Source organism: Drosophila erecta, unplaced genomic scaffold (genome assembly GCF_003286155.1).
Source record: "Drosophila erecta strain 14021-0224.00,06,07 unplaced genomic scaffold, DereRS2 tig00000000-arrow-pilon, whole genome shotgun sequence".
Classification (NCBI taxonomy): Eukaryota; Metazoa; Arthropoda; class Insecta; order Diptera; family Drosophilidae; genus Drosophila; species Drosophila erecta.
The window spans coordinates 22,592,287-22,616,751 of NW_020825194.1; the positions used below are offsets into that span (position 1 = coordinate 22,592,287).

Below are 24,465 nucleotides of genomic sequence, written 5' to 3' on the forward strand. Positions count from 1 at the left end.
AGATGTTTTTCAAAAACATTCTATTCTATTTTTGTGTATTGTAGGTAAAAATACATAAATCAACCATCTAAAATCTATATAAACTTTTGAATATAAATCGCTCTCAAAACTATTTGCAAAACTTTTAATTACATGCCAATTGCACTACATAATGTTATTATAAAAATAAAATTAATAAAACTTACACTGAAGAACTTAATTTATATTAAGAATTTAAGTAAATTGATGAAATTAACGTGCTTTTGAAAATATTTGTGCGGACAATTTCGAAATGCCGCTATTTTCTAAGCACTATTGAATATCTCTTAAATCAAATTTAAAAAAACTCAAAAAAGTGAACTGAGCGCCAAAACTTCAGCAAGGGTTTCCCTTTTAGCATTTTTTTTGTGGTGTATTTATGGCCGCTTTCGGTATATTGTTAGTAGCTCTTGCACGGTCACACCACAAAAGCAAAAAGTTTCTTTATTTATTTGATAATTATTCGTTACGCGGTAATTAACGCGATGCAAGTGCAGCAGGAACGTGGTAATGACCGTTTTTGCCACTGAGGTGCGCGCGTCGGCCGTCCAGTAAGTGCAGAAATCGCGCGTAGTGCGCGAAGTCCGTCCAAAAGCAGAAAAGTGCCAAGAATAGCTGCGATCGAACCAGAATCCAAATCGGATCGAACCAGCGATGGATGTGGTGTGTGTAATGGATACGTCGGTGGGCGACCATCTGGAGGACCGCCTCTGTGCGCTGGAGGAGATCAAGCAGGCGGTGCAGTCGGCGGGCGCCAACTTTCAGCGGGTTCAGGTTCGCCAGATGGGTTATACAATGGCATATAGGAGGCTTTATTTCCCACTTGCCATCCTTGCAGTTCGAGCGCCTGGACTTCGGGGAGACGAATGTGCTGGAAACGTTCTACAACGCCGATGTGGCCGTCATCGACCTGAGCATCCTGCCCCAGCAGCGGCCGCTGTCCTATCACTACGGCGTCAGGGAGAGCTTCGGCATGAAGGAGAACATCCTCACCTACAACGATATCGAGTCCAAGCAGACACTCAGTCTCAAGGTGCGTTCTGAACTATTTACCTGGCCAGGTGTGCCTGGTCAAACATTTGCGGGCGTGATCGGGAATCCGTTTCCGATAAGATAAATGCTATGACCAGCAACTGCGTGGACTCCTGTACTAGCTGCCCTGGCTGATCTTTTTACAGTCGAGCTTCCACGACGCGAACTAACTCTACTCGAAGTTTCTAGCAGCGGTGCTCAGACACCGCCTTAAACTTAATCTATGTACTATTGTTGCTCTTACAAGCCGCTGAAAAAACGAAAAAGCTTCTGTGGCACTTTTTCAAAACAAGAAAGTTTTAAACAATTTCCAAAACACTAAGTATCTGAAATCTCTTTCCCATATGGCACACAATAATTTGTATTATGGAAGTTCGACTGTATTTCCGTCGAAACGTTTTCGTTATTTTTGTTTTGGCCGCGGCCATAAAGCAACAACAGCATAACAGCAATAACAATAACAAATGCGAGCACGCCCACGCAAACACTCAAAGAAGCACGCACACACACTTAGAGCGCGGCGTACACCAACGCAGTGTGGCCTGCATTCACAGTGGCGGTCACTAAATTAGGTACACTCTGCTCCCCTTGCAGCTCTCGTGTGCCAACTACCTGTTTCTCAGCTACAAGCGGAATGCGGAGACCAATTCCTGCCACCTGACCAGCCAGCCCAACAGCAACAACAACAACAAGGAGCCCGCCGCCGAGGGACGAGTGCCCACTTTGCAGTGGCGCCTCAAGCGGAAGCTGCAAGATGTGGAGATCCAGTCGAAGTGAGTATCCCCGGGAAGTCCCCTATGCAGAAACTCATGCACGGTGATTGCATATCTGAACACTATTTTTAACAACCCCTGCGGTAGATTTGCCGCTTAAGTCACGACTTACATCTGAAATGAATCAGACCGATTTATAGTGTTGGCCTTGGGAACACATGCAAATAAAATATCATTACTCGCTATTGATTTTAAAGTCTCTATAGTTTTATAATTGTCCTTAGTCGGCACTCTAGTGATATTAGGGCTTAACAATTGTTGTTCATCACAAATATAATTTATACTTTCGAATATACACATTCCATATAAACATGGAACCTACTGCGAAATCAAATATTTAATTTGGTGGGCGAGATAGATGCTAAGTTAATTAGTATTTTATCCAGAGCACAAAACACTGTTCTAATTATGCATTATTTATGTACCTACAAACTGAACGAAGCTATTTTCGGTTATTTACAGAGCCCACATGCGTGAGAAATTTCTGAGTGACATGCGAACGGCGCGGGACACGTACGCCACCAACGGCGCCAAGCTGCAGAGCATCTTGCACGAGATGCGGAAGCGGCTGGACGACCCTCATGTCCTTTCCGGCGAAGTGGTACACAGCTTCATGTGCTCGCTGAGGGATGTGCAGGACTACGATGCCATGGTGCGGCTGGTCAATGACCTGAAGAATATACCCAACACCCGGAAGTACGTGGAGACGGGCAACATGAGTTTTCTGTACGCCTTCGCGCTCAACCGCAGAAATCGGAAAGGAGACCGTGAAAAGGCTCTGGAATCGTCACTGAAGGCGCTGGAAAAGAAGGAGAACCACTTTCCGGACATGCTCTGCTTGTGCGGCCGCATCTACAAGGACATCTTCGTGGAGTCCGATTACACGGATGCCACCAGTTTGGCGCACGCCATTAAGTGGTACCGTCAAAGTTTTGAGGTGCAGCCAAATGAGTATGCAGGCATCAATCTGGCCACCCTGCTGGTTATCGAGGGCAAGGAGTTTACCAATACGGAGGAGTTGCAGCACATCGGCATGACCTTGAACAATTTAATCGGCAAAAAGGGCAGCCTTTCCTCGCTGAGTGAGTATTGGGATGTGGCCACTTTCTTCGAGATCTCCGTTTTGGCCAAGGACTACGCCAAGGCGATTCAAGCTGCCGAGTGCATGTTCAAACTAAAGCCACCTAACTGGTATTTGAAGTCCACCATCGGAAATATCTCTCTTATACATCGGTTTCGAAAGAAGCCCGAGGAACGCCAGCCGCCCATCGAGGAGCAGGTTTTTCAGTTTTGGATGGACTTCTTTCTGGAGGCCACCAACACCGAGGAGGTGAAGAACAGCATTCGTTTCCCGATTCTGGTTCGTACCTCAGATCTGCAGTATAAACTTTATTGTTAACTAAAAACAAATTTCAGATTCTCGAGCCGCAAAAGATTTATATGCCCAGTTATGTGACTATTAACATGGATGCGGATGAAAAGTCCATTCAGATTGTGAACAATTGTCTGGCTCATGCGAAGAACGCGTGTAAGAAAATCCACGACTTCCTTTTCGTGGCATCGAAGATCAAGTCCGTCAGTCTTTACAAGCGCGATGATCGTTGTGCCTACTTGTACGTCCATCACAACTCAGATGATTTTCAAATATATTTTCCCTCCACTGAGCGGCGACAAAAGTTCTACGACTTGATCCTAGAGATGACCGCTGATCAGGTGGTGTTTGTCAATCTCAGCAATGATGACGCTCAAATCGAGGTGAGTAATTGACTGTTTATATATCTGCGCCACTTTTGCTAACAATTATAAACTGCAGTACGAGTACGACTACGATGAGCAGAACCGCAAAATGGTGCTGGGCAAAGGCACATATGGCACCGTGTACGCCGCCAGAGACAAGCAGACCCAGGTGCGAATCGCCATCAAGGAGGTGCCGGAAAAGAATTCCCAGGATGTGCAGCCGCTGCACGAGGAGATTAAGTTACACTCTCAGCTGCGACACCGCAACATAGTACGCTACTTGGGATCGCGCTCGGAGGACGGCTTTTTCAAGATCTTCATGGAGCAGGTGCCGGGAGGCTCGCTCTCCGACCTTTTAGAGACCAAATGGGGTCCGCTCAAGGACAACGAGTCCACCATGGCTTTCTACTCCAAGCAGATCCTCGAGGGGCTGAAGTACCTCCACGAGCAGGACATTGTTCATCGCGATATAAAGGGTGACAACGTGCTGGTTAACACGTATAGCGGCGTGGTGAAGATCTCCGATTTCGGCACCTCTAAGCGGCTGGCCCGCATCAATCCGATGACGGAAACCTTTACGGGCACCTTGCAGTACATGGCGCCAGAGGTGATTGACCAGGGCGTGCGCGGCTATGGCCCGGCGGCTGACATCTGGTCCTTTGGCTGCACAAACGTTGAGATGGCCACGGGAAAGCCACCGTTCATCGAGCTGGGTTGCGCCCAGGCGGCCATGTTCAAGGTGGGGTACTACAAGAAGCATCCAAACATACCCGAGGAGCTGTCCGCCAACGCCAAGAACTTTATTCTGCGTTGCTTCGCCATAAGCGTTATGGACCGACCCTCCGCCTCGCAACTTCTGGAAGATCCCTTTTTGCAAGAGTGAGTTGCTTAATTGGTTTGCATGATCCCTTTCTAACTGCACTTTTAATTTTCCCAATAAGTAAACCTCGCAAGGTGCGCCCAGCCTTGCCCATCAATACTGAGTTCGGACGCAGTATTTCGGTGCCGGCTGATCGATTTGTGCACAAGTCCACACCGCCGCTGAGCTACAACACAACCTGCAACACGCCCACAACGCCGGAATTGGAGTAAGTTAAACGCTGGGGCTATTCTTATCATGTTTGACCTTCCTCAATTACAAGTAGAGGTTATCTTATCTGTAACACAATTATCGTTTGTATTTTGCTTTTTTCTTGTTTTTTTTTTTTTATATTTTCCTATATCGTTTACTATTATAAAAATAACAAGTGCCTTTGTTATGATTTTTAGTTAACTCATTGATTGTTGCTAGCAGTTAAGTGCATACTTAATGATTGAGAAGGGCATTAGGTGTACTGTAAAAGTAACGCAATTTTAAATGATTCGTTTTTCCCTATTTCAGCATAACGAATACATCCTCGGTAGACATTGATGAGCTCCCCAGCAACCAGTTCATGCTTGAACGTCGAAACTCCCATGGATTTTTGCTATCGCCCGAGATTGAACCCTCCACTCCGTCCTTGCGTACGAGCATCAGTGAGACGAGCGAGACTGACGGTTTCTACAGGCTAAAAAAGGATTCGCAGCGGCGGACAACGCTTTCCAAGGTGCTGGCACTAGATGAGTCCAAGATCTGCGATATTTGGCTGAAGAAGGTCGACGCCGATCAGCACTCGATTGCGATTAGGAAAAGCGATTTGGAGGTGTTGATCCGAGGCCTGCGGGACTACATTATGAACGAAAACGAAAAGCATTTGGAGGCTACTATAAACGAGCTGAAACAAAAGCTGAACAACGACGCAGTGGCTTTGGACCATCTGCATTTAGCGCTGTACTCCTTTCAGGACGCCGTGGTCTGCGTACTGCGGTACCATTGCATTAAACCTCACTGGATGTTTGCGTTGGATAATCTGGTAAAGCGGGCCGTCCAGGCGGCGGTGACGATTTTCTCTCCTGAACTCGGCGCCAATCTGGCAGACAAGGACCTGTCTGGAAATGATGATGAAACCTTGCATACAAGTCTAATGCAGCAGGGTCCCACCGAGAGCCAGGAAAAGCAGAGCGTGGAAAAAATGCTTCCCACGAGCAGCACTCGCGAAGGTGTCGGACTAACGCCTGCGGAATCGGGCGGGGATGCCCTGTCCAGTTCCACGGAGTGCGCCCGCATCCTTAGAGACATCCGTGACAATCAGCAAAAGCTGCAACGCCAGCTTCTTGAACAGCAGCGTCAGAGCATGAGGGCCCTTCACAATATCAGTCAGGAGCTGGCCCACATATACATGGGCGGCAGGAAGAGATTAAGGTGGGTAAACCAGAAGGGATTACAAATTTCTAGATTTTATAAAAACATCTTTACAGACGCACAATCAACGGCTTTAACAAAAAGTGCCATAGAATGAGTCCCAGTGTGGGCGGAACGTCTGCAGTCCGTCCGAATTTAGCTGGCAATCCCAGGAGGCAGCTAAACAAGCATCACTTTGGTCTTCACGAAATAGACGAGCAGTTGGAGCAGTGGTTGACCCAGCAGGAAATAGACGAGTTCTCAAAGACGCTCATTCTGAATGAAGGTTTTACATTTGACGATTTCATCTATAACATGGAAAAGCTGGACCTCATGAGGCTGGGACTGCGGTGCGTTAAAGCTCATCAGGAAATGATTTTCCATGCTCAGCTAACACTTGTATTTTGCAGCGTTGGCATCGAAGTGCGTTTGTGGAAACTCATTGTACAGGAACGTGTCTGCACCTCCTCCGATTGTGCGGACAGTCCCCCAAGCACTTACCACAAACCCATTGGAGGCAACAGCTCTTCTTCGCTAATTGACAACAACAATACGCTACCATCACCCACAACTCCCGGCACGCCAGGCATCAAAACGAAAATCAAAAAAAGCGAAAGCGAGTACGATTCTTGCAGCGAGTGACTGGAGTTGGAAGCCTTCTGAGTTGTGCCTTTACAGATACTACTGATTAATTGTTAATGTTCTCCATGTGCTACTAACCGCTGCGAGGCTCAGCTCAATGAGTTTCGAGCAGCCCTGGGTAAAATTCTCCCATGCTGACCCATGTCCTTCGAACTTTGAGTTCGAAAAGACGTCGTCTGTGTGTCCAGTTTTTACGATTGCATGTTAACTTATAAAAATGGAATTTAAGTGCCTTTAATTTAAACAAAAGAAAACAAAAACTGAAATAGAAAATATATTGTGAAGTGCTTTGCAAAAATTACATTTTTCTTATTGACCGGCAGAAATTTTAAGCGGGAATTCGCGTAGTAACGAAACTACTATGTAAGCACGAATAAATGCAAATTTGCAGTGCACAAATTAAATGGTTTAGCAAAAAGGTGATTGCTTTTGGGGAATGGGAACATTAAAGTTGATTATCCCAAAAGTTGAAATTATAACTTGTATGTTGATGGTGCGATCGTTACCAGTTTTGTACCACGCAAAGTTCTGTTTTTGGTGGATATACTTTGATATAGGAAAGGCTCATTTAGTTTATAACTTTTCTAGTTCGTTTGCATTTATTTTTTTTGTTGACTTTTTTGTTGTCCTTAACTGACATTGCAGGAGTTTTAATAACAGTTTACATTGCTTTTTGTTATGTAAGAAAGTTGCATAATTTGTTCATTATTGTAGTTTTTGATGTTATTCGAAAGCGTTTCGTTCTGTTGCTGCAGTTGTTCTTGCTGTTGTTTTTGTTGCTGTTGTTGTTGCTGTTGTAAGTAGTTAGATGTTGTTGTTGTTGTTGCTGTTCTGGTTGTTGCGCCAAAGAATTTATGCCTTGGACTCGGCCTCGCTGGCGGTGGCCTGGGATTGGGCATCGCTGGATTTGCCATCGTCGACCTTGCCAAAGACGCAGCAAGGACACTTCTCCTTGAGGGCCAGGCGGTATTTAGGATGGCTATAAGGAAGCAAATGTAATTTGTGAAATACTAAAGGATACAGTTGCAAAACCGCCCATAGCCCACCTGATGCCGTATACAATTGGATTGTAGCAGGCGGCCGACTTGGCGAAGCAAGCTCCCCAAATGGTGTTCAGTGGTGTGAGGCCCTCGAACTTGAATAGTCCCATGCAGTTGATCACCAGGTATGGAGTCCACGCCATGAACCACAGGGTAATGGTGACCAGAGCCACCTTGGCCAGCTTGCCCTCGGCGCTCTTCTCGGCATCCTCAGAGGAGCGGAGGGACTTGACATTCATCTTCTTGGCCTGCTCGCGCATGGCCTTCTCGTGGGCGGAGACAGCCTGGGGGAGGATATATCGGGATAAGTTACTGCGACCAGCGGGCCCCGTCGCCACTTACAGCAATGATGAACCAGTAAGAGTAGCAGATCAAGAACAGCGGAATATAGTACACGAAGATGGAGTAGAAGATCAGGTATGAACGTGGGTTCCAGTCGCGTTCCAAGTAGTCAATACCGCACGATGTCAGGTTACCCTCCGGCACATACCTATGACAAGATCAAGATAAATAAAAGTGGAATTTTGTTAGCCCTTTATGGAAGTGGGCCCATTAATGTCTTGAAACCCCATATAATTTCAGATTTTATATAGTTTACTGATCCTAAAACTTGTATGGCTTTGATCATTTCAGAATGTTTGGGATTACAAAAATCCCATTACGTTACTAAACAGCCTCATCACAGAAGGTCTACCAGGTGGAGGACTCACCTGCTCCAGCCGAAGGCGGGCGCCAGGCACCAAATGCTCGACATGAACCAGATGTAGGCTATCTTGCCCAGGGCCAGCGGAATGGTCATCGGCCGGCCGGCCATGCCCTTGACGATCACTTGGTAGCGATCCAGGGAGATCATGCACATGGACCAGATGGAGCTGCAGCCGAAGGCCGAGCCCAGTCCGGCGTAGATGTCGCACATCATCGGGCCGAGCACCCAGGTCTCGAAATACAGATTGATGCCCATCATGGGCGTGTTGGTGATCATGATGCCAAAGTCCGAAATGGCCAGGTTGATGACCAGCAGGTTAGCGGGCGTGCGCAGGGATTTGGTGGTGGCGAATATGTAGATCACCACGCCATTTCCGCACCAGGAAATCATGCCGATCATGATCATGTAGGCGGTCAGGATCTTGGCCCAAATGGGGTCCATGGCGGGGAACTGGTTCCAGTACGGGCTGATGAGGTGGGCCATGTCGGGCGTTACCTTGTCCACCACCGATCCATTGGACAGGGGGGCAAAGTGTGGCCCCAGTTGCGCGGCTGCTACTGCAAAGCTGCAACACCGAAGCAAAGGTTAATTGCAGACCACAGCTTCCCACCACAGTGGATACACGGATCGTACCTCTCCATTGTGTTTTGGTTACTGGCTGCGTCACTATATCCCGCCTATATCACACTGTCTACATAAAAAGCTGCAAATTCACTAACAATATTTCTAACACTTTTTACATAAAGGGTTCCTGGATTCTGAATATTTCACTGGGGCGGACTGTTCGCGGCGATTGGTCGTTGGAAACCTGCATTGTCTGCATTCTGCACCCTGGCTTTTATAGTTTTCCGCGGTGCTCTGTAACCCATGCTCTTGAAATTCAATTAGGCCAGTCTAAAAATATGTGTGCAGTGTGCAGAGGAAAGTGTCGACAGCTTTCGGCTTATAATCATAATAGCCATAACAAAAGCAAGCGCACATCGCACATCGCAATGGGCCAATGTCAATAGTTAAAGGCATTTCAACGGATTCCAAGACGGGTTCTGGCCGAGCATTAGTCTTCTGCCGAGATTGTGCAGAAAGCAACGGCGAAAGTCAGCGATTTAGTGTGTCAATGCCTAGACAAATTTGAAAAACAGCACAAAACCTTATCGCAGCAGAAGAAATGCCAGTGTCTTTCGTCTGCGACACCAGTGCGTATGCGCAATCAAGTATACGCAGCGTGTGCGCTCATGAAGGCACATCTTGAGATCTTGCTGATCTTGGATTAGATGAGGAGCGCCGGGAGCTGTCGGCAGTCGTAAAATAATCTATTCAAAATGAACACCCTTCGCAGACGCTAAGCCGCTTATGGATTTTGTGTGTCGATTGATCTTTTCGCACCTCCATTGAATTTTCCGCAAATGTTTTGTTTTTCCACTGTGTGGGGGCAGCTTGTATTTTATATTGTCAGTCCCGCTTTGGCATAAAAGCCTTTTGTTCGCCTTCACATCGGCTTGAATTGGGCCAAGTTTGAGGCTAATCCAAATGGCTGGGATGTCACGCTTTGTGCCCTACCCAAATATGGAACTAAACCGAAATAACTGTCAAGCGGTGTGACAGTCGACACATGTTGGCAGATCTTTCGGTTTAAATCAATTACACACCGCAAAGCAATGAAAAAAGCGTTGGTAATAAATATTCATATGAAGTTAGCCAGCGCAAAAACTAACAAAAATACCGAGGCGCAAAACCGGAAGCTGCGCTCATATCGCCATTCTCATTACGATCAGATTGATCATTATGATCTTATATCGGCGTCATCGTTAGCCGCACTTGCGGTTCCCCTGCTGGCGTATTTAGCCACAGGTCTGTGTGTGCATATATGTATAGAAATAATCTGGGTATTAACCAAAACACGAATCGCATTTCAATTTATTCGGCATTTTCGGGTTTCTCTAAACAAACAAAGGTAACCCGCCCACCTGCTAGACGCTAGATGCTAGATGGCCTATACATAAAAAGCCAAGAAACGAAATGGGTACAGCAACAACAAAGCCGTATGGACAAGCTTGCTGCAACAAACATTGCGAGTGAAGTGAAGACGGCTGCCGCAGGCGGGGAAGAAGACGATCATTTAGCATTAGCAAATAAGCGAGATAAACGCTGCGATCCGTGGTCGTTGTTATTGTTGTGGAATTTGTTGTTTCGCTGCTCAATGAGGCGGACAAATTGGAAACTTGAGAGGAGGAACCAAACTTGCCTGGAACTCTAAATACTCTATGCTGAAGTATCTGAATAAATAATTGAAATAATTCAAAGTTGTCTTTACATTCAATTGTATTTAGTTGGGCATTTTGAACTATGAGTAGGGAAACTAGACTAAAAGACCAAAAATGATATACAATTCTGTTGATCCCTTGAATACAACCTGAAAGTATGCTGCACGTACTCCACGAATTTAATAAATATATTTTAACTTTGACCCTAATGCTAGAATAAACATCTTTCGAGTTTCCTAATTCGAATCCATATCCTTACGCGCAAATATGAAAGGCAAGTAATTGAGGGAATCTATTGTAGTACGTGCTGTTTACGTGACTTGTCCAAACTTTTCAAACGAACCGTGACACCCTGCCTCCAGGGCACAGTGTATAATTAACAAACACCTATGATTTGATTTTTGTATTTTTATGTTCGACAGTGGATTGGCGTTCGCCAGTGTGAGTGAGTGTGCGTGTGAGTGGGTAAACGACGGCAAGTGTTCTGCCAACGTCGCTGCCGCTGCCGCTGCGCCGTCGTGTGGGGGTAAGTGAGAGCGCAGAGAGAGCGAGAGGATGGTGAGGCAGCTGCTCAAAGAACGCCAAAGTAATGGATCTTTTCGGGCGCCGCTCTCTTGTTCTCTCCCTGCGTCTGAGCTGTACTTTTAGCTATTTTCTGACTTTTTTTTAGTCATAACCAAAATGAAGTGTAATATAGCATTTAGCTAAATCATTTTTTTGTACATGTTTATAAATTAAAATAATATTATAGATTTTTTATAATTATTGTATTAATATTGCACTTATTATAATAGTGATAATAATTGAAAATAGCTCTTTCTTTAAATTAGATATCTCTCAAAAAAATGAGTATTTCGTGTAAGTATTTTATGTTTATTTTGTCACTTAAATGATATTCCGCATACATTTTAAAAACCCCTTTTTAACAGCGTTGCCGCCCCTTCGAAATGAGTGCCCCGCCGATCAGTCGGCGATTTTTCCGTCGCTTGGCTCACCTCTGATTCGATCGCAGGTCGCTCGTGTGTGGGAGCGCTCGTTCTTGGGGGCTGCGAGTGTCATTAGCGTAGTTGCAGCGCCAGTAGGAGCAGCAGCAGCAGCAGCAGCAGCGTCAGCAGCAACAGCTGAGATCACCGCGGAGCACTCTCGCTCATCCGCTCCGTTGGCTCGCCATCTCTGCGGACCGACCGATTGGATCGCTCGCAGAACGGAGGCTGATGTTATTTTCAGCGGCCGAAGATTTACAGTAACAACACGGACCTTAGCAGCATCGCGTGCACCGCTAGTCGCTCGGATGTACGACGGTTTTCCGATTTCGGACTCGGATTTTCTGATCTGTGGATTCTGTATTCTGTTCTGTTCTGTTTGCCGTTCTGTTGGCTGTTAATTTTAGACTCGCCAAGCGGAAGCTTGCCAGAGTTTTCCAAAATATCCCGCTGGCGCGTGTTTTCCCCCGTTTGTTAATATTTCGCCAAAAGAAGAACGCACGGCAAAAATGTCGTGCCGCGAAAATTTCGATTAACCTCTGGTCGGTTTCGGTTTCAGTTTCGGTTCGGCTTGGTTAATTAATTAATGACGGAATCTCTCGGTGTCGCCGTTGTTGTCAGCACGCGCCCTGCGGGCCCAAATGCAATTAAATCATTAATAAAGGCAGACAAATATCAAACTATATGTACGTCATGCACTATACACCCCGCCAACCACACACACACACACGCACACTGGCTCGTAAAGTGTATGTAAAGTGCATTGGGCGAGTGTGCGTGCACGTGTGTCTGTGAGCGGCAACTACTTCGAAATTTATTTTCGAATAAATAGTACAAAGTTGAAGAAGCAGCAGCCGCAGTCGCAAACGCAACGCAGCTCCCGGTTTCATCTCGTCTCCATCCCCATCCCCATCCCCATTCCATTCCTATCCCATTGGAACCCCACGTAAAAACGGCAAAATAGTACAACCGACAGCTGCGCGCAAGACAATAGCAGCGCTAAATGAATTGGCAAACGACTCTCCTTTTTGACTATCTATGAACTTTGCTTTGCACAATGTTTTCGTTTTTTGGGAATATCATTTAACGGTGACTAAAATTTAAAACAAAAAGTATTATGAAAGTTTTACTTTTTAAATCCCTGACGCGATATAAGTAAATTTGTAGGTCAGTTCCGTACGTCAATGCAATACGTGGTCAACGTCAACAAGATAACTTTAATGACGCTAACTCATAAATGAGACATTTTTTAAGTAGATACTATATCCCTACGATACCACATTAAAATGAAAAAATTACAAGATTAAAATGCCTTTCCAATAATCTCACATTTCACTAATTATATTTGAAGGAAAACTTTTATAAGATCACTTAGTGCTACAATTTTGACCGCTCTTGTCTATTTCTTGAGCATGCACAGTGGGTTCCCTTTTATCTTTGACCCGTCAAAAATGATTCAATTAATTCAATTGATTAATCGTTTGTTTTTGCGCAAAAATAACCAGATGGAATGTCGCGATGATTCAACGTGACACTATAATTGTTCACGTTTTCGGCCTCAAAGGTGTGGGCCAATAATTAAGCCCCTGATATGATAATTGCTCCTGGCAGTTGAGTGTCTCTTTTTTTCTGTTTCCAATGGCTCTGTGACCACTGTGCCCGCCGTGTACGCGTCTTACGTATCTGCTCGATATTCCTATGCCGATGCGATGCGATGCGATGCCTGGTCCGAATCCGTATCCGTATATTTTCGTGTGGTGCGTCTGTGTTCCGAATGTTTCGTATTCGGCGGCTGAAATAAACGAAATAGGAAATTTTGGTATTTTCCTTTATATAAATAGATTTTGCCATACGCAGTCTACGGAGAAAAAGTTGAAAACGCTGAAAATGTGAAAAGTGAATGAAACGCATGTGAATCTCGCAGTGCCAAACGACGCAACAAAGCCACGAAAATTCAATAAAAACCCAATTAAGATTTCAATAAATTATTTAAATGAAAATGTGAGCAGTGAACATGTGAATACCCACCCAAACAGTGAAAAAGCAGAATACACATTTTCCGAGATACTGAATCAAAATGCAAGCCAATTCGAGCACCACCACCACAACAACGACCACCAAGACCAAGAAGCTCAGCAGCGGCACGGGGGCCAACATGATCAGTTCGGTGGCGGTCACGAGTGCCATCAAAACCACCACCACGACACGTAAGCCAGCGGGCTCAGGAGTCAGTCCCAAGGCGTCCAAAGCGTCGAACAGCAGCTCAGCCAGCAGCGATTCAAATGCGGAAATAGCCGAGTTGACCAAGAAGATCAACGACCATGCCGACGCCATCTATCTCACGTGGAAAAGCCAGGGCATCCCGCCGCCGGAACTCCTGCAGATGTACACAAACGCCGCAGCCTCCGGCGACCTTTCGGATGTGGCCTCGCCCACCGCCGACGCCGAGGGTCTCCAGAAGATGGTCACCAGCTTCGTCAACAAGGACAAGGAGCAGCGTGGCAAGACCAACAGCCTAAAGAAATCCGACATCACAGCCAACGGCAAGGTGAAAAAGGCAGTGGTCTCCAGCTTCAGTCCCGTGCCTGAGCAGGCCCTGCAATCGCCCAAAAAAGTGGCCGCCGTATCCGTCAGCCATCCCCTGCCCGATGTCAATCTCAACTACGACATCAGCCTGGACCTGGACGTGAGCAACCTCTCCTCGCAGCAAACCCAGAATCTCCTGAAGATCAGCGAGCTCATCCAGCAGCAGAAGGACGCACCAGCAACAGTGGGCAAAAAGCGGCAGAACAGCAAGGCCAACAGCAGCACCAGCAGCAACCACATCGGCAACTCGGCCAGCAGCAGCAAGCTAACAGCCTCAGAGCAACCCACCAAAAAACAGAGCAAGGCCAGCAGCAGCGGGAGCAGCAGGATCGGAGCGGCTGCTGTTAGTCTAGATGTCGTCGATGGGCCATCGGCGGCGAGAATGGCCAACAACACGGCAGTGAGTGATAAGGGCGGCGAGCCAGCGGCCACCACCAGTCGCAAGTCGAGCAAAACCAAAGAAACCAGCGCCGATACGAAGCCGGCGACCAAAGAAAAGCCCACAGCGGCAGCCACAGTAGCCAACGCACGCAAATCAACAAGTCGCATCGCCACTGATAACGCCGGCAACATGGCGGCAGCGACAACGGCAACAGCGGCAACCGCGGCAGCATCGGCAGCAACAGCAGCAACAGCAACATCGATGGATGCAACGCCAGCAACAGCGGCCAGCACAACGATGCCAACGTTGAATAAAGTCAAACCGACCAGCGGGGCGCGGGCGGCCCTCACCAATGGCCAGGACAAAAGTAATACCATCGCCTCCAATCCCATGTAGTGCGCTAGCTATCCAGATATCGGTCTCTACTTCCAGTGAATCTCCTCACCCGCGGCTCCGTCGCCGAGCGCGTGCTCATGTTCGAGAAGTGTCCGGACGTGCGGCACGCCTTCCTGAACATCAAGCGGCCCCAGACGGACCCTCCGCCCAAGAGTCTCTTGAAGGTGAGTTATGAAAACCTGCGCAGAAATCTGCATTTTCAGCGGCCGAGTCTAGTGTGCTCGTGGTGTTATCTAATAGCTGAAAATGCCAGAAGACAATGTGCAAAAAAACCGAACCAATTGCAATCGCCCAATTGTCTTCGTTCGACTTTCTGTGGGCTGCTCTTATCGCTGCGAGCGCACTGCATCATTGATTGATTTAAGGTTACCCCAAGACGCCATGCGAGAAACGTGCCAAGTGGCTGGCGAAGATCGGCGTATCGGCCGTAGGAGCGCCGAGTGAAGGAGGTTCCTCTGATCTAGAGGGGTTTTATTTTGCCAGCAGTATGGCCATCCACTACTATGAACAACCGAAAAAACGAAGTATTAGCTTTGGAATCCCCTGGGCTTTTTTATTTCAATGCAGTTATGTATGGTTTCAAATTTGCGAATTTTTATACAAGAATGGCAAATATTTGTTGAACATATAAACCGTGTCTAAGGATACATAGCCTACATAGCCTTAAAAATTAATTTTACAACTTATTATTTGCCTCATGCAAGAACAGAACTTCACAGTCCGAATGATCTAATATTTTGGCTCATATTTTAATTCGAAAGAATTGGAACTTTAAGGACGTAGAAAACTAAAGCATTAGAAGCAAGTTTTGGAGAAAATCGTGTTCAAGCTGAGAATTTCATTCATGCAGTCTCACAGAATTCCTGAATCTGCGCTTTAAGCGCCCTGTTTTAGTGTATTTTTAAAGTTTGCTCAGACGTCCAAGAACCTGTTGACTACTCATCTGCTCCGCAGGGCTTGTTGGGAATTTGTAGTGGTCTCGCTTGCCACGTCGAGTGCTCCCAGTGTTGTGTGCATATTTCGTATATAAACAATCAAATCAAGCATTTGCGATCAGCACAATCGTGCATAAGCAAGGCAACAAAAATAAACTAAGCAACAAGCACACCGAATTCAATACAACCCAGCACACGATCATCATCACTTTTGAGCACTTCGAAATGCAATTCGCTTTGCTTTTTTCAGCCTTTGGTGCTGATTGTTGCCTTGATCGGGGGTTTTTGTTTCAGAATTGTTTAATTGTTTAATTGCTTAATTACATGTGCGGGCGGGCGCGGCATATTCGGTTTTTTTATGAATGGCTTACCAAGCCAAAAATCTCTCCAGCTCAATTGAACTTTGCTTTACTACGAGTATCTGTGAAATTCCCCACTTCTTGCCAAGCGTCTGATCAACGCAAACAAATCGGCTAAAAATAGCCATAATCCTGAGAGAAAAACAACAACTTTTTTGCAATCGGGTCTCAGGCAGGGAGCAGACACAAGATCGATGTGCTAGTGCTATTTGGTCTCTTTGCTCTTTGTCTATAAATTGGGCAACAGTGCGTATGCGTAATATTTGACTATAAACGATGTGTAGCCGGGCGTATACGTAATGTGCGCATATGCCAATGAATTGTTTTCTCTTTCGTAGGCTTCTCGACGTGGCCGAGTGAGGGGATTAATATTTATGTCGCTGTTGACAGTTTTAAAGTCATGAATGGCCTGGCCATGAATTATAATCGATGGGAAGTCCTCGCACGAATTAAACCCAAATAAAGTCATTTCATGGTGAAGGGATAAACTTCCCATGTTTAATAATGTTAATAATAGAATGCAGATTTAGTGGACTGAATTTGCAAGTTAAATCCGTTCTAATCAGCATAGCTCAACAAATTGATCATGATCAACTACCCACTTAAAATAAAATGTGAATAACAGCTCGCGATCTTTTGCCTCCTCTTTTTCGCTCCCACGAAATGGAATTCAATGCATTCATTTCACGGAAAATCGCAAGCATAAAAAGCCCACGTAGCAAATATGTTTCCATTATTTACCGAATAGCAGAGAGCTAATTGAAACAAAAAGTATTTACTTGTGCGCCTACACTCACCGCCTAAATTAGCCAACGATTTGTTGATGTTTATTTGAATGGCAAACATTTAATAATAAATTCAAAGGTAAAGGGCGAATGTACGTCGATATGGGCGTGGCAGTCTGCGGCTTTTGGGGCGAGAGTGAGAAAAAATTTCCGCAAAAACGTAAACAAAGCCAAATATTCGAGCATAAATAGCACATTTTATTGAGTGGCGCTTTGGCAGCCACAACAAGGGAATGTAAACAATTAGTGAGTGAAATAATTTTCGCATTCATATTCGTCGGCAGGTCAAGCTACATGCCACACCGCCCCCGCCGCCCCAGGAGCAGAATCTGCTGCAGAAGGAGATCCGCTCCACAAAGAGCGTCTACATACCCAGGTGAGCGGGTCCATTGATGTGGTTTCTGAGGTGTGCATTACCAGTCTATCATCCGGCAGATTCTACTTTCCACACGGCAAGCCTCAGCCCAACATCGCCATGGAGCGCGTGGTGCGGGGCATCCTCTCCGCCTTCGACAGCTTTCCCAACAACCAGGTGACCAAGGACGAGCTGCCGCGCATCCTCAAGATCTGCGGCCTGCCCTTCTACTGGCGCATGCCGGTGATGGTCTTCTGCCAGTCGGCCAGCACGGGTCTCGTCGAGCGTCAGCGGTTCGTTGAGTTCTGGAAACAGTAAGTACCTCCTATCCTGGCCGTTTAGATATTGCACAGGTGAAGAAGGAACTGCACGAGATTTCCTGAGATATCTTATCAATTCTTTTCATTTAATAGCAATATTTACAACAATTTGCATAAACAGAACGATGCATTGTGGTGTAAATTGTGGAAACATTTCATACGAATTTGATTTTGATTCTTGAATTATTTACAAGTATTTTACCTTGATATTACCACTCAAAAAAAAAGAGATAAAAAATAATCCGTAGGCGTTGGAATGTGCGCTCGCTCACATATTTTATAAGGCAGATGTAATATTACACAGAAATAAGATAAATGGTTATTATACATTTGACTCACGCATCTTAAGATCATAAACATGTATAAAATATGATGATTTAGTTTGATTTTTCTTGTTGATATGTTTAATGTAAAAAAGCAACAAAGCGAAAGATCTTATTAAGTAGAAGTAGAAGTACAAACTTTCACTCACTCATTTCAATGTTTGTATTGTATAGTGTAAATCCTTCTAGGCATGGTCTATACTTCACCCTTTAGTAGGTACATAGATTTATAGATATTTATTTTTTATTTATTTTAATTTTAATTTGCAGAATGAATGTTTATTGCCATGAGGCGGCCTCGAGATTCGTGTACATTCTGTCGCGTGGCCAGAGATTCCGTTCGTACATCGTGCCCGAGGACCTGGTGCCCATGGTGCAGGATGTGGTGGACACACACCCCGGCCTGGCCTTTCTCAAGGAAGCCACGGAGTTTCATTCCAGATACGTGCACACAGTCATCGCGCGCATTTTCTATTCGGTAAACCGCAGTTGGAGCGGCAAGATCACAATAGCCGAACTAAAGCGGTCCGATCTGCTGGAGGTGAGAAAAGTAGATCAGTGATCTATCTCAAGTATAAATATAGTAAAAGCAGTTGGGAGATAATCATAAAATATAAAATGTACACTTTAAACCCGCCCACAGATGATCAGTCTGCTGGAGGAAGAGGAGGACATCAATCAGATAATGGCCTTCTTCAGCTACGAGCACTTCTACGTGATTTACTGCAAGTTTTGGGAACTGGACAAGGACCACGACCTGCTGATCAACCAGGAGGATCTGGCCAAGCACAGTGATCATGCCCTGTCATCGCGCATCGTGGAGCGGATCTTCTCGGGATGCGTAACGCGCAGCGATAACAAAAAGGCACCGGAAGATGAGGCCAAGATGTCCTACACGGACTTCGTGTGGTTCATCCTCTCGGAGGAGGACAAACGGACGCCAACGGCAATCGAGTACTGGTTTAGATGTATGGACGTCGATGGAGATGGAGTGCTGTCCATGTACGAACTGGAGTACTTCTACGAGGAGCAGCAGCAAAGGATGGAGGGAATCGGCATTGAGTGCCTGCCTTTCGAGGACTGCCTGTGCCAGGTGAGCATCAGATATTAAATTCCAATTTAAGGAAGATAATCTAATGTGCATATATTAGATGCTAGATATGATCAAGCCCGCAAATCGGGACTGTATCACCCTGGGCGATTTGAAACGCTGCAAAATGACGCACGTCTTCTTCGACACTTTCTTCAATCTGGAGAAGTATCTGGATCACGAACAGCGAGATCCGTTTGCCTCTCAGCGAGACGAATATGTAAGTGGTGCCCACAATAAGTGGTAGACTATTCGATCATATTATTATTATTATTATCTATTTCGCAGACCTCCGATTGGGATCGCTTTGCGGCACAGGAATACGAACTGCTCATATCCGAGGAAAACGATTAAGGGTCGCCAAAAAATATTTATTAACTTACAAATTTTTATACAAATTTATACACTACGAGATGAAAAGGAAACGTAAAAACAAACAAAAAGAAGGAACTACTATTAGTCCATTATGTGCAATAAATTCAAATTATTTATTATGAGTTCTGCAGACTTAGTTGAATTTGAATGACGAATAAAATGAAATGAATGAAAACTAAAAATTTAGATCTACATTGTTTACCATGTTTTTACTTTCGAACTGAAATGAGGATATTAAGAGAATGGAAGGCCCCTTGGCGTATTTCAAAAAAAAAGTTAGCATTCAGCTTTATATTTCGAAAAGTCAAAGGAATTCCTTTTGAATTTTTTCATTTTTTTAATTTATTTTTTGTTTTAAAAATGTATTTCTCAACTTAAATTAGTTAAAAGTAGAACGTGCTTCTCGTTTGTTACATTACAACGCTACAAGAACTCTTTTAGAAACTCAATTTAGACTATGCAAAAATTTGCCTAAATATATGTTTACGTTTGTATATATAATTGTTGTATGCAAGAGAGGATCCTAGCGCCAATTGACCACATCATTGCCAACATTGCAGATTTCCGATCTTTGTGTATTATAATGTTTAAAATAACTGTGGCTGTTATTCATGAATCCCTTTCGGATTTGTTGTTCCACTTACAATTGCTTCGGGCTCAAAAGATTGCGCTGCTCGTCGATTATGAATCACAGATGCATATGGGATTGAGGATATTCTTTATGATTGTATGCGAGAGCACTCATACACTCCTCAGCAGGTCATATTTTACAGAGTGATGGGTTCGAGGAAGGGATCTACGATGAACCAATCAATTTACCATTCAAACCAGACTAAAAATATACATGTTAGAGTGGGAAAAACGAAAGTATCATAAGGGTTCGCTATTAAGTTGTGTTCATGAGAAAATTGGCGCAGACGATTCGAAGTTAAGCAGCTGGACATGTTTAACAAGCTGAATAGTGGATAGAAGACAAAAGAGTTTACAAAGAACAAGCAATTCGGAAAGCGTTGCGAATTGAAAGGTTTCTCTTTTGTTCTGGTGTGGTCTCGATTTCTGTTTTGTTTGGCTTTGGATGTGGGTATCTCTGTCTGATTACTGTTTTAGTCGTACTTTCTCACTATTCTCAAAGTTCTTATCATTATCGGTTGTGGTATCGGAATCCGGGGCAACGGTCCCAGAGGCCGGAGCGTCTGCATCACGGCTGTACTCGGGGGTGGAGCTGCCCTTAACGTAGTCGGCGGTTATGTGAACACCCCGAATATCTGAACCCGGCACAATGAACATGGGATCCAGCAGCAGTTGTTCCTGGATGGGATGATAAACATGTTTATGGCATATCTGTTATGTGTTACACAAATTCGACGTCTTACCATTATGGAGCGCAGTCCACGAGCGCCCGTGTGCCTTTCCATCGCCAGCTGTGCTATCGACTTCACGGCATCCTCGGTGAACGTAAGATCAACCTCATCAAGACCCAGGAGTGCCTTGTATTGCGGCACCAGAGCGTTTCGCGGCTCGGTAAGGATGCGCACCAGCATGCTAACGTTTAAACTGTGGAAGGGGACGATAACCGGGAAACGTCCAACGAATTCCTGCACAATAAATTGGGTTTGGAAATAATCAAAATAAGTATTAAGTGCGTTCGCTATCTAATCTGCTAATTTATGTCCACTCTTATTTTTCAGACAGCAATAGTTACACCGCCTAATTATTGTATGACTACTTAGTAATATTCACTCTTGATACTTACCGGTATCATGCCGAACTCAACGAGATCACGGGCCTGCACTTTGGTCAGGCATTTATCACGCTCCTCCTGGTCGTTGTCCATGGGACTGGCGGCTGATTGAGCTGCACGACGGCCAGATCCGCTGGTCGAAGGCATGCCGAAACCCAAATACTAGAAAGTATAAGAGGTAATCAGTAAGTGAAGCCTGAGTAAATATCACTACCTTACCTTTTCGTTGAGACGACGTGCGATAAGCCTGTCCAGTCCTGTGTAGGCACCAGAGGCCACGAAAAGTATATTTGTGGTGTCCACCTGGACTGTCTCGCCACGCAGCTTGCGCGGGGAGTTGCGCTCCGGCACGTTGACCACAGTGCCTTCGAGCATTTTTAGCATGCCCTGCTGCACGCCCTCGCCTCCGACGTCACGAAGCTGGTGGATTCCGGGGACGGCGCCGATTTTGTCCACCTCGTCGAGGAAAACAATGCCCGTTTGTGCGCGCTCTACATTGTAGTTGGCGTCTTGCAGAAGCTTTGAAATAACGCTTTCGATGTCCTCGCCCACGTAGCCCGCCTGTGTCAACGTGGTGCAGTCGCAAATGGCGAAGGGCACATCCAGGCACTTGGCGATGGTCTGGGCGATCAGCGTCTTACCGGATCCCGTGGGGCCCAGCATGATTATGTTACTCTTCTCCAGCTTGACATCGCTGGACTGCCGGTCAAGTATTTCTGATCCGGATCGGTGATCGCCACCTCCACGCGCATTGCTGGATGATGCACCGGTTAGACCTGCTCCAAGTCCAGGTCCTCCCATTCCCCCGCCCATGCCCATCTGAGCCGGCGACTTTGGAGGCAATTCGTTGCCCGGCGAGCTGTTCAGCGTGTGACCGATACCGGTGATGTGTAGCAGGTCGGGACGAGGAATACCATCTAGGCCGCCACCGGATCCACTGGCACCCGCTCCCTGGCTTTGCAGTTGCGGCAGATTGTGGTGGATGCGCTTGTAGTGGTTGTAGACGGCCACCGCCAGAACCTTTTTGGCAAAATCCTGTCCCACAACGTGTTTGTCCAGGTACTCCATGATCTTCTGCGGTGGAGGTGGCGGCTTGCGCTGGTTCTTGGGCTCATCCTTAGTGCGCTGCTTGGTCTCCACTTCCGAGAGCACAACGAAGAAGTAGTTGCACTTGGCGCACTTAACGAACCGCGTCGAGCTGACAAAAGTCTCAACCTGGGTGCAGGCGCTGCCGCACTTTGGGCACGAGAGGAACTTGTCACTGCCGCCGCCTGGCGGATCGGCACCACTAGTCGAACTTGCTCCAGAGCCCGCCGCACTGCCGGGGCCCTTCGCTCCACTAGCTCCCGACGCACTGGTTCCCCCTTCGCTGCTGCTCCCAGTCTCGCTGGAGTCCTCTGGCGTTCTTGAAGTGGCGTTCGTTACATCAATATACGCCGGTATTGCCATCGCGGGCTCCAGTCTCATCATGTGATTCCTCGCGCAGTTCCGCGTTGCCATGTGGAAGCGTCTTACGCCACAGTTGCTGTCCCCCGCCGGTCCTGCGCTTAGGATAACACATCTTGCGGAGCGGTGTGTTTGACCTGCCCCGCTTCCTGGAAATAAAGAATGTGTATTAATATAGAAAACTGTGCTATAAAGGTTTTTTTTTCACTGTACATGGATTCAAAAGATTTAAATTGCGTCTCATGCACAAAGCAGAAAAAATGGAAGCATCGACCCCAAGTGCGGGGTTAATGCTTTCCAAACCACAGCCAATTGATGACAACAAAGGGAATCGGGGATTGGGAATCTCTAGATTGGCCCACAAAACAAACTAACAACTGGAGGCCAAGGGCAATTAGCATCTTCCGATATAGCAGATGACTCGCGCCTTTTTCGCAGTAGTGTCAATCGCACAGGGCCTTGATGATACTGGCTAATCTCGGAATTCACAGGTGCTGTAAATTGGACAGCAGAAAACAATCTCTGCTAGTTTCTTTCAGTGAAATTTGTTGGGTAAACTTCCGGCTCTCGCTTTCCTAACCTGCAGGCCAGCAAATATAATAACCGACTACTGGCCATTAAAATGTGTAAGAAATGGCTCTACTGCAGACATGATAAAGCAAAAACCATTGCGTCAGAGCGGCAAGCGGTAATTGCGCTACCTGGCCGTTCGGGCCTAATAAAACAATTCAAGTTCAGTTGGACCAAGAGCCACGCTTGCCTGATTGGAAACGTCGGGGGGTGGCCTCCAGTCAAATGCGTGGGGCTTGTGCATGTAAGATCAGTTGGATGAAATCCCTATTTAGCGGCGCCACTGTGGCCCGTTGACCGCGAGCAGCTTTTTGGTATCAAAAGAAGACGACCTTCACTCAGTGTTTTGGTTGTTTGACACTAGACAAGAAAAGTTCAGCGAGCACAGCAGCTAGAAAATTCTGATAAGCCAAGTGGCGGGGGGAGGGCTGGGATTCCGATTCGGAATCGGATTGGTAAACTGCAGGCTGTTTTTTTAGTTGCCATTGCCAGTTGTTGTTGATTCACGGCTAATGACGCAGTTACGTATGCGATTGGCAGCACAACAACAAGACGGGGCAGCACTTACCCTTTGCCCACACACTGTATTTGGGGCCCAGCAGGATAATCCGCCGCACCATGCTCATGGTGGCTGCTGCCCGCCGCCTCTACGCCTCTGTTCCTTCTGCCGCTTCCTCCGCGCCCGCTGCAGTTGCTCCTGGACTCGGATTCCCCTGCGCCGCTGCTTTGCTTCGCTACTCAGCTGGCCGCCGCTTCTTCTTCTTGCTCTGCTGATCTGCAAAGTTGATCTGTTGGTTGTTGTGACTCCTGCTGGGTATGGCTCGGCTTGCAGGGATTTCTTTTCTATATCCACTTGTTGGCTTTCCGTCGCTCTCCAAAGTGCGTCGCAATTTTGCTGATTTTCCACCTGCCTTGCTTTATTTTCGGAGGAAAATGGGGGAATAGATTGCGCTCTGCACGTAATTTCTGTGGCTGTGTGCGTGCGTGTGATTCTCGTTGTTTTGGCTGCCCCACTCGCTCTGCTTCTTCTTGCTTATTTGGTGGTTATACAGTATTAAAAGATCCGCTAATTTCTAGGGTCTCCAACATTATCTGATCCAGTTTTTGTCTCTTGTAAGTACTCGGAAAATCTGGAAAAATCGCAGCAATCCAACTAAACGATTACGATAGCAATCGATTGTTGCTATCGGCCTCAGCTGTCCGCTGCTCTTCTTCTTCCCAATCTTCGGTGAGGCCGCGCAGCGCACAGTGGAACACAAAGTGACATAAAGTGGACAAAAACGAGGAGCCAAATACTGTGGCTTTGAAACTGGGAATTTTGCTGTCTGCTGGAATTTTGACTGTGTCGAG

At 46.2% G+C, this 24,465-nt stretch overlaps 4 protein-coding genes across 8 annotated transcripts; 2 read left to right on the plus strand and 2 right to left on the minus strand.

Moving 5' to 3' along the window:
• Positions 1–414: 414 nt before the first annotated feature.
• On the plus strand, positions 415–6,723 carry LOC6553939 (mitogen-activated protein kinase kinase kinase 15). The gene is made up of 10 exons (XM_001979454.3): positions 415–792; positions 857–1,051; positions 1,645–1,823; positions 2,286–3,183; positions 3,240–3,578; positions 3,637–4,439; positions 4,502–4,648; positions 4,942–5,841; positions 5,898–6,170; positions 6,231–6,723. Exons 1-10 carry the CDS (start codon positions 673–675, stop codon positions 6,460–6,462), a joined length of 4,086 nt encoding a protein of 1,361 aa, XP_001979490.1. The 5' UTR covers positions 415–672; the 3' UTR covers positions 6,463–6,723.
• Positions 6,724–7,034: 311 nt separating this feature from the next.
• Positions 7,035–9,025, minus strand: LOC6553938 (opsin Rh1). Its single transcript, XM_001979453.3, has 5 exons — positions 8,842–9,025; positions 8,213–8,773; positions 7,845–7,992; positions 7,509–7,786; positions 7,035–7,441 (listed from the first exon to the last, which is right to left on the minus strand). The coding sequence occupies exons 1-5, from the start codon at positions 8,847–8,849 to the stop codon at positions 7,315–7,317; spliced, it is 1,122 nt and encodes a 373-aa protein (XP_001979489.1). The 5' UTR covers positions 8,850–9,025; the 3' UTR covers positions 7,035–7,314.
• Positions 9,026–11,494: 2,469 nt separating this feature from the next.
• On the plus strand, positions 11,495–19,597 carry LOC6553937. 4 transcript variants are annotated; one of them, XM_026984084.1, is made up of 9 exons: positions 11,495–11,712; positions 13,377–14,787; positions 14,853–14,980; positions 17,180–17,271; positions 17,331–17,564; positions 18,164–18,434; positions 18,537–18,986; positions 19,045–19,203; positions 19,272–19,597. In XM_026984084.1, the coding sequence occupies exons 2-9, from the start codon at positions 13,530–13,532 to the stop codon at positions 19,335–19,337; spliced, it is 2,658 nt and encodes an 885-aa protein (XP_026839885.1). In that variant the 5' UTR covers positions 11,495–11,712; positions 13,377–13,529; the 3' UTR covers positions 19,338–19,597. The 4 variants fall into 4 exon arrangements, with proteins under 4 accessions (XP_026839885.1, XP_015010319.1, XP_015010320.1 ...); XM_015154833.2 differs by having other exon boundaries at positions 11,496–12,138; positions 13,294–14,787; XM_015154834.2 differs by having other exon boundaries at positions 11,496–12,138; positions 13,310–14,787.
• Positions 19,598–19,641: 44 nt separating this feature from the next.
• Positions 19,642–24,352, minus strand: LOC6553936 (ATP-dependent Clp protease ATP-binding subunit clpX-like, mitochondrial). Of its 2 annotated transcripts, none has more exons than XM_026984086.1 (6): positions 23,684–24,352; positions 21,319–22,694; positions 21,112–21,261; positions 20,732–20,953; positions 20,472–20,666; positions 19,642–20,154 (listed from the first exon to the last, which is right to left on the minus strand). In XM_026984086.1, exons 1-6 carry the CDS (start codon positions 23,739–23,741, stop codon positions 20,119–20,121), a joined length of 2,037 nt encoding a protein of 678 aa, XP_026839887.1. In that variant the 5' UTR covers positions 23,742–24,352; the 3' UTR covers positions 19,642–20,118. The 2 variants fall into 2 exon arrangements, with proteins under 2 accessions (XP_026839887.1, XP_015009676.1); XM_015154190.2 differs by having other exon boundaries at positions 19,642–20,190.
• Between the last annotated feature and the right edge of the window lie 113 nt (positions 24,353–24,465).